This window comes from Perca flavescens, chromosome 18, assembly GCF_004354835.1.
Source record: "Perca flavescens isolate YP-PL-M2 chromosome 18, PFLA_1.0, whole genome shotgun sequence".
Taxonomy (NCBI): domain Eukaryota; kingdom Metazoa; phylum Chordata; class Actinopteri; order Perciformes; family Percidae; genus Perca; species Perca flavescens.
The window spans coordinates 10,687,493-10,705,504 of record NC_041348.1 but is presented as its reverse complement, the minus strand read 5'-3'; the positions used below and the strand labels follow the sequence as shown (position 1 = coordinate 10,705,504).

Sequence of the window (18,012 nt, the reverse complement as noted above, 5' to 3'; positions counted from 1 at the left end):
CTATACTATGACTTTTTCATAAATTTTTTCGACTTACTATATTATGCCTTTTTTCTGACTTTTGCGACATACTATGCCTTTTATGACTCTTTTCGACATACTACACTATGACGGTTTTATTTTTATTTTTTTCGACATACTATACTGTCTTTCTTTCACAGCAGACATTTTGACTTGTCATAGTAGCAATGGCTCAGTTCTTTCAAGTGTCCCAGTAAGCTACAGTGGGGGAAATAAGTATTTGACCCCTTGCTGATTTTGCAGGTTTGCCCACTTACAAAGAATGCAAAAATCTACAATTTTAATCATATGTACATTCTAACAGTGAAAGACAGAATCCCAAAGAAAATTACAGAAAATCACATCATATGAATTTATTAAAATTGATAACCATCTGATGAGGAAAAACAAGTATTTGACCCCCTGGACAAACACCATGTTAATATTTTGTAGAAAAGCCATTATTGGCCAGCACAGATGTCAAACGGTTTTTATAGTTGGTGACAAAGTTTGTGCACATTTCGGCAGGGATGTTGGCCCACTCCTCCCTGCAGACAGCCTCCAAATCATTCAGGTTCTCGAATTTTAAGCTCCCTCCAAAGATTTTCAATCAGATTCAGGTCTGGAGACTGGCTAGGCCACTCCAGAACCTTGATGTGCTTCTTCTTCAGCCACTCTTTTGTTGCTTTGGCGGTGTGCTTAGGGTCGTTGTCGTGCTGAAACACCCATCCTCGACCCATCTTCAGCTCTCTCACTGAGGGAAGGAGATGTCGGTCCAGAATTCCACGATACATGGCCCCGTCCATCCTCCCTCAATACGATGGAGTTGTCCCGTCCCCTTGGCTGAAAAACCCCCCAAAGCATGATGTTGCCACCACCATGCTTGACGGTGGGGATGGTGTTCTTTGGGTTGTACTCGGTGTTCTTTGCCCTCCAAACACGACGAGTTGAGTTGAGGCCAAAAGTTCTATTTTGGTCTCATCTGACCACATCACCTTCTTCCAGGCCTCTTCTCAGTCGTCCAGGTGGTGAATGGCGAACTTCATGCGGGCCTGTACATGTTTCTTCTTGAGCAGGGGACCTTGCGTGCGCTGCAGGATTTCAATCCATGACGGTGTAGTGTGTTACCAACCGTTTCTTTTAACTCTGGTCCCAGCTGCCTTCAGTTGATTCATCAGTTCCCCCCTTGTGGTTTTGGGATGATTCCTCACCGTTCGCATGATCAGGGACACCCCACGAGGCAAGATCTTGTGTGGAGGCCCAGACCGAGGGAGGTTGGCGGTGTGGTGCTTCTTCCATTTCCTGATAACTGCACCGACAGTTGATCTTTTCTCTCCAAGTTGCTTTCCGATTCTCTTGTAGCCCATCCCAGCCTTGTGCAGATCAACAATCTTGTCCCTGATGTCCGTAGAAAGCTCTTTGGTCTTGCCCATGGTGGTGATGTTGGATGCTGGTTGTTTGGGTGTTCACAGGTGTCTTTTATACAGGTAACGAGGTGAGGCAGGTATATTTGATGTAGATAATTGGTTCGGATTGGGGCTGTGTCTTAAAGAAAGACTAACTGGCTTGTAGGAGCCAGAATACTTGCTGTTTGTCCAGGGGGTCAAATACTTGTTTTTCCTCATCAGATGGTTATCAATTTTAATAAATTCATATGATGTGATTTTCTGTAATTTTCTTTGGGATTCTGTCTTTCACTGTTAGAATGTACATATGATTAAAATTGTAGATTTTTGCATTCTTTGTAAGTGGGCAAACCTGCAAAATCAGCAAGGGGTCAAATACTTATTTCCCCCACTGTATTTCAGTGAGTCAGCATGTACAATACCAGGGCCTGTCCTGAGTGGAATGCAGCCATCATTAATGGTTTTGAATACACCTGGGCTTTTCCTACTATGACATGTTAACATGTCTGCCGTGAAAAGTGTCTATACTATGACTTTTTTCGAAATACTATAATTTTTTTTTTTTTATGACTTTCTTACTCCTCAAGCCTAACCATGTCGACACGCCTAGCAGATCTGATCTAGCATTTACCCATTTTGGTAATGCCAGTATGCAGTCGGTAGAGGGAGTGCACTGAAGTTAGCTTCAGCTAGTTATCTAGGTTAGCTGTAAAGGTTGCCTTCATGTTATTTTCTTAGTGTTTAAAGTCAAGCTAGCTAGTGGCGCAGCCCCACGTTACCAACGCGCACACACAAACCCTGGGCAAGCATCAATACGGCAAAAACAGGAAATAAAGACCAATAAAAGGAAAATATAAAAATAATAAAATTGACTAGTGAAAGATAATTTCTTATGTTTAGGTTTTTATCAACAGATAAATGGTAAAATTATTTTTAACATATTTTACCAACTCATTGGAGCTTAAAGGAAAACTTAAAGTACTCAATTTTAATGATTTAACTTAATAATTGGTGTATCAATGCAAATTATGTTTTTGACTTATCTGATGATAACCTTTCACTCCATTTTGTCACTTTGGGTATTCCATATGTGCCAACATGTTCAGTGTTATGGGAAGCATTCAGGACGTTTGGTCAGGTTAACACTGTACACCAGCTTACATGCAGCTCCTCCAAGATTATGTACAACTTCGAGAAATGTTTATATCTTGACTTCATTTGTCTCATGTGGTTTTAGGTCGTTCTCTCCATTGAAGAATTTTAGCATTAAAGTAAGACATATACCAGTGGGAGAATCTGGAATCTCTCAGCTGCTGCAAAGGTAACACTTAAAATGAAGGAGTCATCAAGGGCGCTTATAAAACCAAACAATTGGCTGCATGGGTATTTATTGATAGTGCATATACTTTCTTCACATTTCATAAAAAATAGACATCCATTTACATATACTGCATGACACAAAAAATAGAAAGTGAAAGAAGAAAGAATCAGTCAGATATGTCACATTTTCATGATGAAGACAACACAGTATGTCAGTAAAGAAAGAACTACATATTGTTGAAAAGGCACTAGTGTTTTTGGGTAGAGTTGTACTAAATCATTTTAGCGCAAGCACATTGGCATGATAATCAGAGTACATCAAATAAAGCTCTTTAACATGTAACAATGGCAAGAAATGTAACAGTAAAACTTTGAGTTTAAACCATTTTCATACGGTTCATTTCATTACATACATTCAATTCAGGTTCTTATAAATAACATTTCAACACTTTACAGTATATTCTCAAAGTATTTTGTAATAGTTTGCTGTGAAATCTCACAGTCTTGCTTCTGTTCCCGAGCACCTTCAGAGATTGAGGTAGTCGAGGAGGACTAGTGATGAGTCCAAGGCCTCTTAGTACAGTCAAGTAGTTTCTTTGTTCTGGATGAGCACCAGGCACCTAGTCTCAGCTGTAAGCACCATGTGTTTGTAGACACACAGAAGGTTCACTTGAGGTTGAGCTAATCTGCGAGGGGTTTGGCCCCGTTGAAAAGGGAGTCCTCCAAGTCTGAACTGGTCAGGCGTTTGTGAGGAGCTGTGGGAAGGAAGCAACAGAAAAACAATTATATTCCCCGTTTGTCTATCACCCAGTCACAGCTCAACACTTAGTACTATATTCCCTTCTATCGTTAATGGATCCATTACAAGTAGTGCCTTAATGATGGGGGGGGATTTATTGTGATTTGTCATTTAGTGTTTTGTTTTTTTAACCAATGATTGACAAAATATTTTCTGTTTATACAGTACTGCCAACGGAGACGTCGTTTCCAGCCAAAACAGTACAAATGCAGAAAATCCATGTTATGTACTTTTTTACAAATTAAAAAATGTCACTGTTTTCTAAAAAATAATGCACATCACATTTCAGTTTCTAGAAATGTCTCATGATAATGTCTTTAGAAATGTATTAAACTTTTCTTTTTTTTGGTTAAAGAAAATCATAAAAAATGAAAATCTCAATACAAATCTCATCGGGACCAAAGCATATCTTCCCAGCCCTAATGATCAGCACTACCTGTTAATGCCAAAGTAGTCCTGAACTCAAGTGATTATTGTATTGTATATTGACACTGGCGTTAAATAGCCATAGATAGGTTTTGGCCACCATAATTCTTGGAGGTAAAACGGACACAAAGCCTCAGAAAGTACGCTCCTCTCACACTGTGCCAAATATCTGTAAGCCGCTTAAGAAAGTGCTACACGTGATTTTTGGCTCTGAGCCACTGGCAGTGATACAAACAGGCACACTTCCAGAGCATTAATGTTAAGTTTGAGCTCTGGGTGTCATGTTGAAATACTGAATGGAAATAGCTCTGTGAAATTCCTCATGTTTAATTATGTATATCGCAACTTAAGCTTTACAATAATGTATACTGTGCTGTGGATCTCAGCCTGGATTTGCAGTTTAGTCATCATTGTGTAGACATGTGATGCGGTTGTATGACACATTTAAAAAAAAAAACCCACTGGTACACGTTTTCAAACTATCTAGCAAAATCATGACTAGCATCGAAACAGTCAACAGATAAGCTGTCAGTGCACAGGTTTTGTAGCTTCGCTATATAAATACTCACACAGTGTGTCAGATCTCAGCGCGCTGCTAACGAATGTGCTGGGGCCTTTGACAGAGGAAGAAAGAGCAGCCAGTCTCAGGCTCCGGGAAGTGGCGTCCAGCTTCTCGTCCTGCAAGACAGGAGGACACAGTAACTGACAAAGCGGAACGTCTGCAGTAGAGATGGTCCGATACAATTTTTTTCCTTTCCGATATCTGAACTTGCATATCGGCCGATACAGAGTACAGAGCCAATACCGGTGTTAAAAAAAAAGAAACCGCTGTATTACTACTGTCCCTGTATAGATGTGAAATGATTGCTCAGATTAAACCCTTCTGTGAAACATACTATAAAACATAACAAATAATGAATGCCAGAGAACGTTATTTTATTATCTACTATGACAGTCATAACGGATAAAGAACATAAATAAACTACTTTTTAAGGTAGATTTTTTTTTCTTCAAGGCTAGTTTACGTTGTACGGGAGTAGACTCACATACTCGCGATACTGATACTAGCATTTTAGGTGGTAAAGGAGGCATTACCGATACTGGTATCGGAACAACTGTAGTCTACAGCCACGCTAGCCGCACTGTGAGGCTGTAATGCACGGGAACGAAAACATGACTGTTTAGATCTTTAGCAATAGTGGGTATAGCCTGAGGGCGAACGACTCAAATTGTCAGGTTCAGCCCTACGTTGCCAGACTCAATGGATGTACATGGACTAATGAGTCACATCCACAATTATCCGATGCATTGCCATGAAATGTCCACGGCCAACATTCATGGTCATCAGAGGACCAAGCGTAATGACTTTGGTCATTACTTTCATACTTTTTGATCCTTTAGCAATGAAAGAGCTCTACATCTACTAGATGAATGGCCACATAAATGTGACATTTCCTCTAGCGCCCCCATGGGGCTGCCATTTGTGGTTTTGAGTGAAATGTCTTAACAACTATTGGATGGATTGCCATGAAATTTGGTACAGACATCAATGTCAACCTCAGGATGAATTGTAAAAACTCTGATCCCTTAACTTTAAACCTAGCGCCACCATCCCTCAAAAACTCATTGGTTGGTTTATAAACAAATTACCGGCAAAACTAACAATCCGATCGGAGTCGATGTGGGCATTTTTTAACTGATCGGGGATGGGCAGCCACCCGATCGCCTTACTCCGATCGTTTACATCACTAAATCCTACACTATTCTAAATAGAAGTTGATTTTATGTTTAAGTTTAACAAAAATTCTAAGTTAAATGTTAAAGATGTCTTTCAGTAACTTTGTTATTTTTGATTAATGTGCATTATCCTCATAAATAAATATTAACAAAAACACGGTGTAGAGGTCTATTATTGGATCGGGACTTGGTATCGGCAAATATTCAATATTAAAAAAATCTGATCGGGGGCCACAAAAAGCTGATTGGGACATCCCTGTCAAACATTATTAAAGGTGGGGGGGGGAGGAGAGAGAGAGATCTGAAACTAAACTTTTATTTAGATGTGATTCAGTGTAACTGTCAGGTTTATCAGTGGCAGTGAAGTATGCCGACATGAGTCTCTGCTGACAGTGAAAAGCGGGATGACAGCTGCCTCATCCACAGGGATCAAACACTCGCACGTCTGTTGTCTGACTTTACCCACACGACATGACCATAATGGTAAATAACTATTCATTCAGTATATAAACTACACTCATCAGTAACACTGGCATATGCCATCTTGAGTTGCCTGATGGCACTGAACTCATGACGTGACGATGCAAAGATTCAACAAATTGAACGACCAAACGGTAGTGATAGACGGAACAAATGTCTGTGCCAAAATTGAATAACAATCCATCCAGTAATGGGAGTTATTATATCTGTCTGGTAGACCAAAGTGTGAGTGACAGACCAATTGAGAATAAAGCCGCATCCCCAAATTTCACAGTGCAACAAGAAGTGTGAACAGCTCTGCATAAGAGATGTCTTACAGTACTACACTTTACAGAGCACACAGACTCCACAAAATAAATTCAAAGCACCTTAAAATAAGAGTTGCGGGCCAGATTTGGCTGCCCACAAAATGCTTATCTGAACATCCCAAGAGCTCCACAGAATGCTAAAATATTCTGTTGGGGAAGAGAGTGTGATTTGAGTCCCTCTACATTATGCACTGTGTGCACCTGTGTATGATAAAAGCTTCTTTTACAGACATTTATTTGCCAGTGAACATGCAGGCACAAGTGTCTCCGCCTGAACAGATATCTCTTAATATTTTGTGAGTCTGTTGCAAGGCCCGCCAAATCACTGGGGTCTCTTGAAATTTGACACTTGATGCAGTTTTCTTTTATCCTGGGTTTATAGATCATTAACATTACACATGTCCTGTGATGGCAGGACAAGCACTGAGCCAAAACTAAATCCTGCATGAATAGAGCGTTGGAAGTTGTTGTTTCAAGCAGAGAGCCACTACTACAATCAGGTTAGAGGCTGTTTGTTGTTGGCATTGCTGGCTCTGATCAAGATGGAACTCTTGTAAGGATATTCCATCCATCCTTTTTCCTTCAACAAACCCCATGTGGGCAGCAGCTATTAGGCTAATGCAATCGCCACTTATCACTCAACACAGGACTCATTTGGCAAACCAACGGGGTAATCTGGCAGATTAAAACCATTTAAAAAGTGACTGTATGACTGTTTAGGGGAGGTTGCAAACTGCTGATGGCAATCAGCTGTCAACAATGATGTCTTGATGACTCCCTTCACTGCTTTATAGCACAGAAGATGACTGGATCAATTAACAGGGACTGTTAAAAAAAAATATTCCAGTTTTGTTGGAGTGTACATTTGTGACATTGCTCGAGCTTGTCCCACTCGGTCCACCCGTGATGCATTACAAGCATGTGGAATTATTCATTTATTCATACAAGTTGCAAATTAGGTGCAGTGCACACATTGGCACTGGTGTGGGCGAGCTAGACTCATAAATGACTCTCAAAGTCAGGCTATCCTTATCCAAACGGCTGCTGTTTGAACAAAGCACTGCAATTAGTGACTGAAATAGAAAAGGTGTGGGTTGTTGTTTGGGAGTACGGGCTCTTGTAAGGCATTATAAAGCTCATTTTTCTACAGTACGTGTGTGTGTGTGTGTGTGTGTGTGTGTGTGTGTGTCGTACTCTGTACTCCTGGATTCTGCGTTTGGACTCGTCCAGCTGGTGCTGTAGGTCCCAGACGATCTCTTTGTATTTGGTATAGCGGTGCTCTAACATCTCCCTCTGCCGCTGGGACTCCTATTAGCATGAAATGGAGGCTGTGTGTTAAACTGTCTTTAAGCAGGCCAAAAGGGCAAAAGCCTGAGCATTCAAATAGTTTTCAGCCTCGTATATAGCAGAAGAACAACACTGATATAAATGCACAGCATTGATTAAGTGGATACATGTGATCATGCGTGTGCACGTCTTAATGTATTCATGTTTGACTGCACCCATGGTTTGTTAAAGGTGCAGTAGGTAAGATTTATAAAACTAACTTTCTGTCATATTTGCTGAAACTGACCCTATGTTCCAGTAGAACTACATGAAGCAGGTCATTTAAAAAACAATCCGGCTCCTGTGGCACCACCTACAGCCTGTAGTGCGATTTGCAAAAATCCACAGCTCCCTGTTCAGATGCACCAATCAGGGCCGGAGGGGGGGTGTCTAACTGCGGGTCAATCACTGGTCATGCACACACATTCATTCTCCCTTGTGGGGGGAGGGGCTTAGGAGACAGTTTTGGGTTTTAGCGGAAAGAGGGGAGGGACTGAGAAGTTGTCAATGTTCAAAATGTTTGGCTAAGTCCTGGATCTTCACAATCCTACCTACAGCTCCTTTTAAGTAGAAAAAAAATAAAGAACATCTTAACCTCTCTATTTTCTTATGAAGAAAATGTATCTAGGCTTTAAGTTTGGCTCACCTCCAAATCTTTGAAGTTGTCCATCAGACATTGTTTCTCTGGAATTGACTCCAAGTGGTCCAGGGCAACTCTTGTGTTCTGGGAGAAACACACACACACACACACACACACACAGTTTACATCGCAATATTAGCTTGGTGGTATGTCTGACATTCATATTTAGCCATTTCAATCTGCCACAACTACAAACTTGACTAACTGTAAAAACAATTTAATGAGCAATTAATACATTATATACAATATCCAAAATAATGCATCTGGAAGTGATTCACTGAATGAAAAGTAAAAACTTCTAAGATTGATAAGCAGGAGGATAGTCTTCTGTTGTCATCATCAAGTAGACTCTGTAAATAATTAATTGCCATGTAAGAGGCAAGCAGGAAACATTACAAATGCAACAACTAAATAGCAAATGGAGAATTATCCACAGCTAAATACTGGGGCTGCATCCCAATTCCCTTAATCGCCCGCCCCCCCTTCCGGTACGTGACTTTTCCTCGTTCCTCAGCACATCTTCCATAAGACTAAGTAAAAGATGAAAGACAGAGGAGCGAGGAAGGAATAATCGATGAAACACACATTTAGTGAAATTAGACGTTAAACCCAGTTGAAGGGTCACCTGAAGCGATGGTTACTGATGACGGCTGCACAGCTGGATCAGCTGTCTGTGGGCTTTAACTGCTCTGTGGTGGCTACTGATGCCTTTTTTATTTGCAGAGATAATGGGCTGTGCTACCCAAATAACAAGGGTGCACAACTGATACTATTAGCACTGTTATGTTTTATTTATGTCCTACATGAGAAAACAAAATGTGAAATATTGTATCGCGATGTATTGCATATATTGTCCCTTTAAAATACACTGTATGATAAGCATTCACACATACTGCACAACAAACCTGTATGTAGACGGTGTATGGATCCAAGTCCATTTGTAAATATATTACATATACATTACTCATGCTCAATCTCAATCTACAATGTTGTTATTTCAAAAAATGTCACTGATTTTGAATTGCCAAGCTCGATGCAACAGGTTGCCAAGGCAACATGATTGTCGGGGAAAAAAAATAAATTCAGTATAAATATTTAACAAGCTCCAGCACTAAGCACAGTCCCTCTGTCTATTTTCTCCGTGAAAAGAAGCTGCCTATAAGAGCGGTCGCAAATTTTGAGATAAAAAAAAGAACGCTTTGACGGAACACAATAATTGTGAAACTTGGGCTACATTGGGGGTACACAACAGGATGTTACACAATGGACCATTTAAGTGACACTCCCAAACTGCCGGAGCACCTGAGGCTATGTGAATGCTGCATTAGCCACTTGGCTACCGGGAACAGAAAGATAAAAACTACTAAGCTGTGTGTTAGCGCTGGAGTATGGTCTGGCTACACTGCTTATCTATTCTGGGATAGGGAGAAGAGAAACACTCTGGCTTATTTGTACTTCTTTAAACCATTCACAGCCCAGCATGCAGCAACGGTGATCTTGCAAAAATAGATAGCGGAGATTTATCCCAGCAATGTACATCCGTTGAGACTGACTAGTGGAGTATTAACCCCTCTAACAGCAGCTCTGGGCAATACTGGTGCTTGTTTCCTGTGCTTTTAAAAATGGTATTATTAGGAATGCCATCTATACTGTACATTTCCCATTCAAACCTACATGGTAACAGGCATGATATCACACTGCCTGGTCAATTCTAAAGGTAATTGAGGACTTTTGTCACAACAGACACTTTGATTAAGTAACTACTCCAGCCGCACTCCATTCTATTCATCCCTCCACTGCATGTTTCAGCAGTGTTCCCATTCCCATTCAGATGGAGCACTTAAGCATCAAAAGAACCGGCTGTTACATGGCGTCACGCTGATTAAAACACTGAATGGCACACTGACATCCAAGTGAGACTCGCTGGTTGATCCCCAGCACCCGGCCTGAGCGGAGCATGGGTCGATGCATCCTGCTGCTGTGTTAGCAGGAATGATTGGACCGATCTGAGGCATTTCCTATTCTACAGCTAAGTGAAGGCTGAAGTGGCCAAGCATGCCACATAATTGTGATGGATGGACATAGTGCGTTAGACAGCTTCATTTGTTTATTTTTCCGTGAGTAAAAAAAAAAAAAAAAAAAAAAAAAAAGGGCTTGGGTCAATATAGTCGTTCGTTGGTGCTCCGTAATTTCGGTGCTGACATCTAATAGCTGATTAAGGATGTTAGTGTTGAACGTTAACAGCTTAGATGGTGAGGTCAATACTGTATTGTCAGTACAGCTCGGTTCTTAACCCCATCAGCAAGACTTATGATGATTAACAGAGCTCTGAGCCTTGACTGAAGTAATCATTTCTAACCCTATGTTAGCTGGAATGGGTTGTTAAACAAACATAGCCTTAGGTGAACCTGCCTACACAGCTGCATTGAATCATGTTGAAAGTCAAAATGACTTCTAATTTAACAACTCCAGGGCATTTAATACCTCCCAAGTTTTCTAAACCTGAATATACATACCCCTTTCCATGAACTGTTTTCATTACTCTGATGAAAGAAATCAACCCTTACCATCTCCAAATCCAAAACACGGTCCTGTAAAGACACACAAACACAGCGACTTTACTTTATATGCATATAACAATGACGTAAGAGCCAATACCAAAATAAGGTTTAAAACTAACACAATGAGCCAGACGGGGAGTCCAGGTAACTGCTCAAAATGGTAGATTAGCAGAGAGAAACCCTGTGGGAGAATACTGACAGAAGAGAGAAATAGTGTTCCAACAAATAGGCAACAAGGGAAGGAAATGCACAGGGCTAGGGAGAGTTTGTAGCACACAACAGGCTTTTTATCACACACGCTGACACACAACAACACCGCTCTCGCTGCTCATCCAGCTCCTGACTGGTGTTCCCTCTCTAACGATGCATAAGTGATGCTATGCCTCTTATCTGCCACTCAAACACGCACCTGCTCTTACCCCCCCAGCCGGCTGCCTCTCCCCCTCTGCCTGTGATGTGTTGATGGTTTATAACAAGAGTACTTTCTTTTCCTCAGCCCACCCTCAGACTTTTTTTTTCCCCCCATCCCTGCGCTCGTCTACATCCCTCACTCTATAGCTCTCTCTCCTCATCCTTCATAATTAAAAGCTCGGCTGGGTGTGAGAGGGCTGATTAATTGCATGCGAGCTCTGGCAGGTGTCATCATGCAGCCACAGATGGGACCCTGGAAAACGCAAACACACGCACACACACACGTCTGCGAAGCACTCGTTCTCTCTGTGTGTTCCGCTGTTTATTGGTGAGCAAAGGGTCGGTGAAGCACTGGGGGCCAGTCCGATCCAGACTAGGTGAGTTGGTGGCCTGCCAAGTGTACATGCTGCGGTATTGAAAGACAGAGACAAGGCCTCTGGTGGCTTTTAAACTCCAAGGCCTTGTGTCTGCAGTAATTAGCTACTTGTCCAAGCCAGGCTGCAAGCAGTGTGTCAGGGCCACGGCTGTGTACTTGTGTTTGTAGCGCTGCATCACAGAACTCAAGACGACTAAATCCCAGCAGTTACTCAAAAACACCCCAACAGATATGCAAAAAACAATTTGAAGGCAATGTGGTGTATAAATAAAAACAGTACCAGCTGGTCTCTGTTTTGGCAGCATAGTTGAAATTAGGCCAGCTGGAGAGTAAAAATCTACTGTTTAGGGTGGAGATTTACAGACACAAATGAACAGACAAACAGAGAAGGATTATTAAAGACATGAAATGCTAACCTGAAAGCTGCTCATTTCTTCCTCCTTCCTGCGACTCCTCTCCAACAGCTCTGAAAGACACATTGCTGTTGATGAGTTGATAACACTAGATTCCATGATCCAGTGTCAAAGTATTGATACTGGAGTCAATCAAGGCATATGCTGACTTTATTCACCTTCTGCAGATGGTGTAGTATATTTTGTATTAATATTTTCATTATCATGCTAAAAAAAAAAAATGTCCTAATCATTTCCTATGACTATACCTATGTAATTTGGTACCAACTATTGGCAAAATAGAGTCAAGGTTTTTAAATGTTTATTTTAATTGGTTTAGAAGTCCAACTTTAAACTCATCCATTTGTTATCGCAAGCATACAATTCAGCAAATGTATGCTGAATTGTATGCTTGCCTGTAGACAAGGAACTGACCCCCAAATGGTTGTCCAGTTAGATTTCTGCAATAGTGCAATATAACTAAGTACTGTACTTAAGTACAAATTTGAGGTGCTTGTACTTGGCGATATGGAGAAAACCAGATATTGCAATATTCTTGTCCTAATACCTCCATGTTGATATTATAGGTTTGACAAGTGGAATTAATATGAGTTCCCCCAGCCTGCCTATGGTCCCCCAGTGGCTATAAATGGTGATAGGTGTAAACCGAGCTCTGGGTATCTTGTTCTGCCTTTGAGAAAATGTAAGCTCAGATGGGCCGATCTGGAAGGTTACCTCCCCTTTCTCTGCTTTTCTCGCCCAGAGAATTTGGCCCGCCTATGAGAGAGAGACATCATGGCTTTCAAACAAGCAAAGTGGCGGTTGGTCAAGGCCAGGTCAAAGACAAAAAACACTTAAGCCATTTATGATATTAACTATATCCAAAATCTGAGACGATAATCTAGTCTCATATCATGATATCGATATTATGTCGATATATTGCCCAGCCCTACTTGTATTTTACTCGTCTTTTTTTTTCAAGCCACTTTCTACTTCTACTCCACTACATTCATCTGACAGCTTTAGTTACTAGTTACTTTACAAATCAAGATTTTTGCACACAAAACACATGTAGTTTGTAAAAACGGTTTTATTTTATAATGAACTAACCAACAATATATAGACCTACTGTACAAGTCCAGCTGAAATGATTAGCTGATTAAACACTTTAGTTGATTGACAGAAGTGTTTGGATCGTTGCCAGTTTTGAAATGTGAGGATTTTTCTGCATTAAGTACTTTTTACTTTTAATACTTAAAAGTACATTTTCCTCATGATACTTACATACTTTTACTTAAGTAACATTTTCAATTCAGGACTTTTACTTGTAACAGTTTTTACAGTGCAGTATTAGTACTGTTCTTAATACTTCTTCCACCACTGGATTTTTGTTGTTAAATCAACACCAAAAAACAGTTGAGGGAGGGGACAGGGAGTTGCAGCGGCAAACATGAGTGTACCATCAGAATAATAGTATAATGGCTGCGCTTTACACCCGTATAAATATTATCGGAAGGCATGGGCGTAAATCTGATCTAACAGTGGGGGTGGGGGGACGGACGACAATAAACATAAACTTTCTGAAGAGCAATTTTGAAGGGGACACAATTAATACAGCCTCAGTTATACTCGTAGAGGACATGTATACACAGATATTAACATTATCATTAGTGTAGCATGGAGACTGTACCATTATCCTTCTTTTCAGTGTTTCTCGTGATTCCATGAAAAAGCTGACTAAATTGACCAAAATATTCTTCTTTAAAACCATGTATTTATTTTTAAGTTGTTTACAATCAAGCCACAAAAATACCGTAAAACATAATGACTTATTTTGAAAAAGTGTCCCCATATAAAAGCAATACAATGCTTTTGTACACTTGTTAAATTAGCTGATCATAATGTAAATTAGTGAGCCACTGGTAAAGCTCATCTGCTAACCCTGACACACCTCCAAAAATATGAACTAAGCTCAACACACTTACCTAAGACTCTCCACCTGACTGTCCCTGGTCTCCCTGTTCTTTCTGTCACCTTTGCCTGTGACATAGTGACGTTAGTATTTCCATAAGCACCTATTCTTATAAAGATGTTACCAAATTGTCTTGATATTTATTTTATTTATTTATTTATTTGTATATGATATGAGGATTTATTGTACTTACTTGGCATTTTGGTGTAGGCCTACTAAAAAAGGATCTTATGTCTGTTTTGCTTTTTCTCTGTCATTTTATCTGGACAACAACACCACAAATCTTTAGCCAATGTCAGATGTCTAAATATGGGTTAGGTTCATAGATTCACCACCAATAATAAAATGATCTTGCTTCCTCCACATAAATATTAGGTTTCGTCTGGGACAGAGGATATATACTTACTTTTCTTTTCGTCATAACTAATTCATTTATTACTCAGCATCATTTCTATTGGAGAAAAGAAAAACTTCATCCGATGTTTCATGTTAAATAAAATAGCCTTGAACCGCCTACTTACTACGTTCCTGTCACTACCGATCTGACTGTGAGTCGAGTGCAGAGCCTAACTTACAGCGGGCAGTGGACCAAACCACTATGAGGCGGGGGGGCGGTCACAGTGTTTGTTGGAGTTTGTATTGTTTTACTACTTACACAGATATTTTAAGTTTACATCATTATGTTATTTACAATACACAGCATTGTTTTAATGAAATTTCGGGGATTTACGCCCTTGTCGGAAGGTTCTAGTGAGCTGGTAACCAAGCAGCTTTCTGAGTCAGAAATTGTCAAGCATGAACGAAGAAAAAAAATGAAAAAAAATGCCAAGTGAGTGCTCTGCCTGAACTAACGCTGCGCTCCTTTTTTGCATGTTCAGCTAACCTGCGCTGTGCACCGACTAAAAAGGCTTTAGGTTAAGCTAATTTTAGGAATTTATTCAGAAGTACTAATTAATTGCGGTCTCTATTTTACCTATAACAACATGATTCTTTCCTGGAAACTTCCAGAGAAGTTATAAGGAATTTATGGACCTGTAAAATAATGCATTACCCAGGATCTTCAATAATGTTAAGCCATTTAATTGGCAAGCATATCTTCTAAATCATATCTTATCTAAATCGTGTTGCAGCTGTAGTGTGTAGGAAATGCTTTGGGATCAGGAACAAATATTCAATATTAAATGCCTCGGATCAGGGGCAGAACATCTTAACTGGGACATCCCACAATGATCAGTTTTACCAATTTCAATCAATGAGGTATGACAAAAGTAGACTCAGTCATTAAACCTCCCAGCACACCAGAGGAAAAAAAAAACAAATAACACGTGGTTTGGTTATTTGAAGAATTTTTAAAAAAAAAATGTTTTAATTACAATCCCTGGTTGTTTGTTTAATGAGGTGTTAAATCAAAGGAGATCTCGGATTTCATTTAGCAATAGGGTCTTATTAAGCAAATGCCACAATATTTACCCAAGTTTACTCTGCTTGGCATTACGCCGAGCAGAGCAAGCTTTGTGCTAACTGTTTTAATACAATGGTGGCAATACATTATGGGAATAATAAAAAGAAAGAAAATGTTCAAAAATCCTCAATCATTATGAAATGTAATCAAAGTATTCTTCTTCCAATAATTAGTGGGAATGCTGTTCAACAGCATTCCAACTATTGTTATTCGGTTCTTTATTTTTTCTTCTTCTTATTATTATTCCGTACGTTTTTTGGCTCTCTGTAACTTCTGCATACTTTCACCTATTTAAACCATTCAACTTTTCAGCTAATGATGGGACTTCTTCAACTTTTTTTCTACTATTTATACTTTTTAAAATTTTAAGCTTTTTAACACTTTTTTTAACATTGAAGTGAATGAGAGCAGGCTTCAACTCCTTAAAATCTTCTTCTGCTTCAAAATGTATCTCCTCCTACATTCTTCCACCTACAGATGTGATTCAAACTTTAAAATGTTCACAAAATATTCAGCTATCCAGTTCTATCTTTTCTGTTTGTTTGTTTGTTTGTTGAAGCTTCAAAAAAGATATCTTTGTCCCTTCTCAATAAATTGCTTGTACACCCACAATTTTTACCTGTCATACACAATTTATACATCAAAACGTAGGTATTTTTGTCTAGTTTCAGACGATCTGCTCAGTTAAGCGATATGTCGTATACTTTGCGCTCAGCAAGCTTCCAAATAACAAGAGTTTCAAATTCTTTTCCATCCACTGCAATGGTAAACGTCCTCAATATTTTCCAGCGAAACTCTAAATGAACCACTTTATTAAATCGCTGATATGCCCACATTTTTAAGTTTATCAACATTAATTTTAGATGGAGACGTTCACAAAGGCTTCCTGTTTCCCACGGTGAAGTCACTGTATGGATAGCGTGTACTGTTTTGGAGTTATTAAGGCTTGTTTGAAGAGATCTTTATCAGCTTTCTCAGACTGGATCTCACTGTATACCAATGTTTCTCCTTTACCAGGTGTGCTAATTATAGATCAAAGGAAGGCCAAGGCTTGATTACAGCTGGAGGAACACCTGCTGCTCCTCCTTCTAGCATGACACAGCACTTTTTCATTACAATCACAGATAGTAATAGAACAACAACATGTTAGAATTGGTTCTATTTACAATATATTGTCTGTCTGTCTCTCAGTCTGTCTCTCTCTCTCTCTGTCACTCTCTCTCTCTCTCTGTCTCTCTCTCCCTGTCTCTCTTTTCTCCATCTCTCCTTCTCCCTCCCTGTCTCTCCCTCCCCCCTCTCTCTTTCTCTCTCTATGTCTCTCTCTCTATTCCTCTCTTTCCTTCTCTTTCTTTGTCTCTCCCTCTCTCTCATCCCCCTCTCTCTCCCTGTCTCTCTCTCCTTTCTCCATCCTTTCTCCCTCCCTGTCTCTCCCTCCCCTCTCTCTCTCTCTTTCCCCCTGCCTCTCTCTCCCTCTCTATCCCCCTTCTCGCTCTATCCCTCTCTCTCTCCTTCTCCCTTTCTCTCTCTTTGTCTCTCCCTCTCTCTCTCTCATCCCCTCTCTCTCTCTTTCCCGCTCTCTCTCCCTGTCCCTCTCTTTCTCTCTGTTTTTCTATGCAATGGATACAGCTGATAATAAGTCTTTTTAGTCAATGTATTGAAACTTCCACTTTTGACAGTATTACAGCTTTTCTACAAATGTATTTCAGCTCTTAACTTATGTGTAGTTCAGCTTCCAACTTCCAAATTTTTCAGCAGTGTGGTGCAATGCATTTGAGATTTTTCAAACAATTTGTTCAGTATTTCTGCATTTTCATCAATGTTTCTCACAGCATTTGTAAGTCTTCCATACTTATTCAGAATTCCAGTTAGAAAATAAATTATTTTATACATTAGTGGTGTTATTCAACTTTTCAATGAAATATACTTATTAAACCCATTTCCACTTTTTCAACTATTCTCACTACTTCAACTTCTTACGGATTTAAGCTATTCAACCAGTTTAGCTTTAGCAATTCAGCTATTCAGCATTCCCACGTATTTTCTGCAGGAAATGCATTTTCTAGTTAATACATATTGTGCCAACTTATGTGTTGATTTTGGATTAGTGTATTGTTTAGATGAACTGCTTCCAACATGACTCAGCCAAGAGAATCAGAAACAATTCTTTCATAATGCGAGAAGCTCTCTAATAACACATACACAGTAACATACTGATGTCACTTTGCTGAAAGCATACAGTAACAGTCTGTATAAATTTGTCTGCAAACATCTTACTGGGATTTCTCCTTTGGATATTTGCCTCTCCCACTGTCTCATTGGCTGTTGCAAAGTTCTAAATCCAATTACCTGGGGTAATGACTGAATCTCCACCTCCTCAAGCATCTGACTACACTGGC

The 18,012-nt window shown here is 39.9% G+C and overlaps 1 protein-coding gene across 1 annotated transcript in view; it reads right to left on the bottom strand.

Annotated features, from left to right (window-relative positions):
• Nucleotides 1-2,756: 2,756 nt before the first annotated feature.
• cep128 (centrosomal protein 128) overlaps nucleotides 2,757-18,012 on the bottom strand; it is a 64,659-nt gene continuing 49,403 nt past the window's right edge. The window contains exons 20-25 of the mRNA XM_028604609.1: nucleotides 12,207-12,256; nucleotides 11,010-11,033; nucleotides 8,449-8,526; nucleotides 7,671-7,784; nucleotides 4,521-4,629; nucleotides 2,757-3,481 (exon numbers count right to left, since the gene is read on the bottom strand). Of these exons, the coding sequence (XP_028460410.1) occupies nucleotides 3,408-3,481; nucleotides 4,521-4,629; nucleotides 7,671-7,784; nucleotides 8,449-8,526; nucleotides 11,010-11,033; nucleotides 12,207-12,256 (449 nt within the window). The 3' untranslated portion in view covers nucleotides 2,757-3,407. The remainder of the gene's footprint in view (nucleotides 3,482-4,520; nucleotides 4,630-7,670; nucleotides 7,785-8,448; nucleotides 8,527-11,009; nucleotides 11,034-12,206; nucleotides 12,257-18,012) is intronic.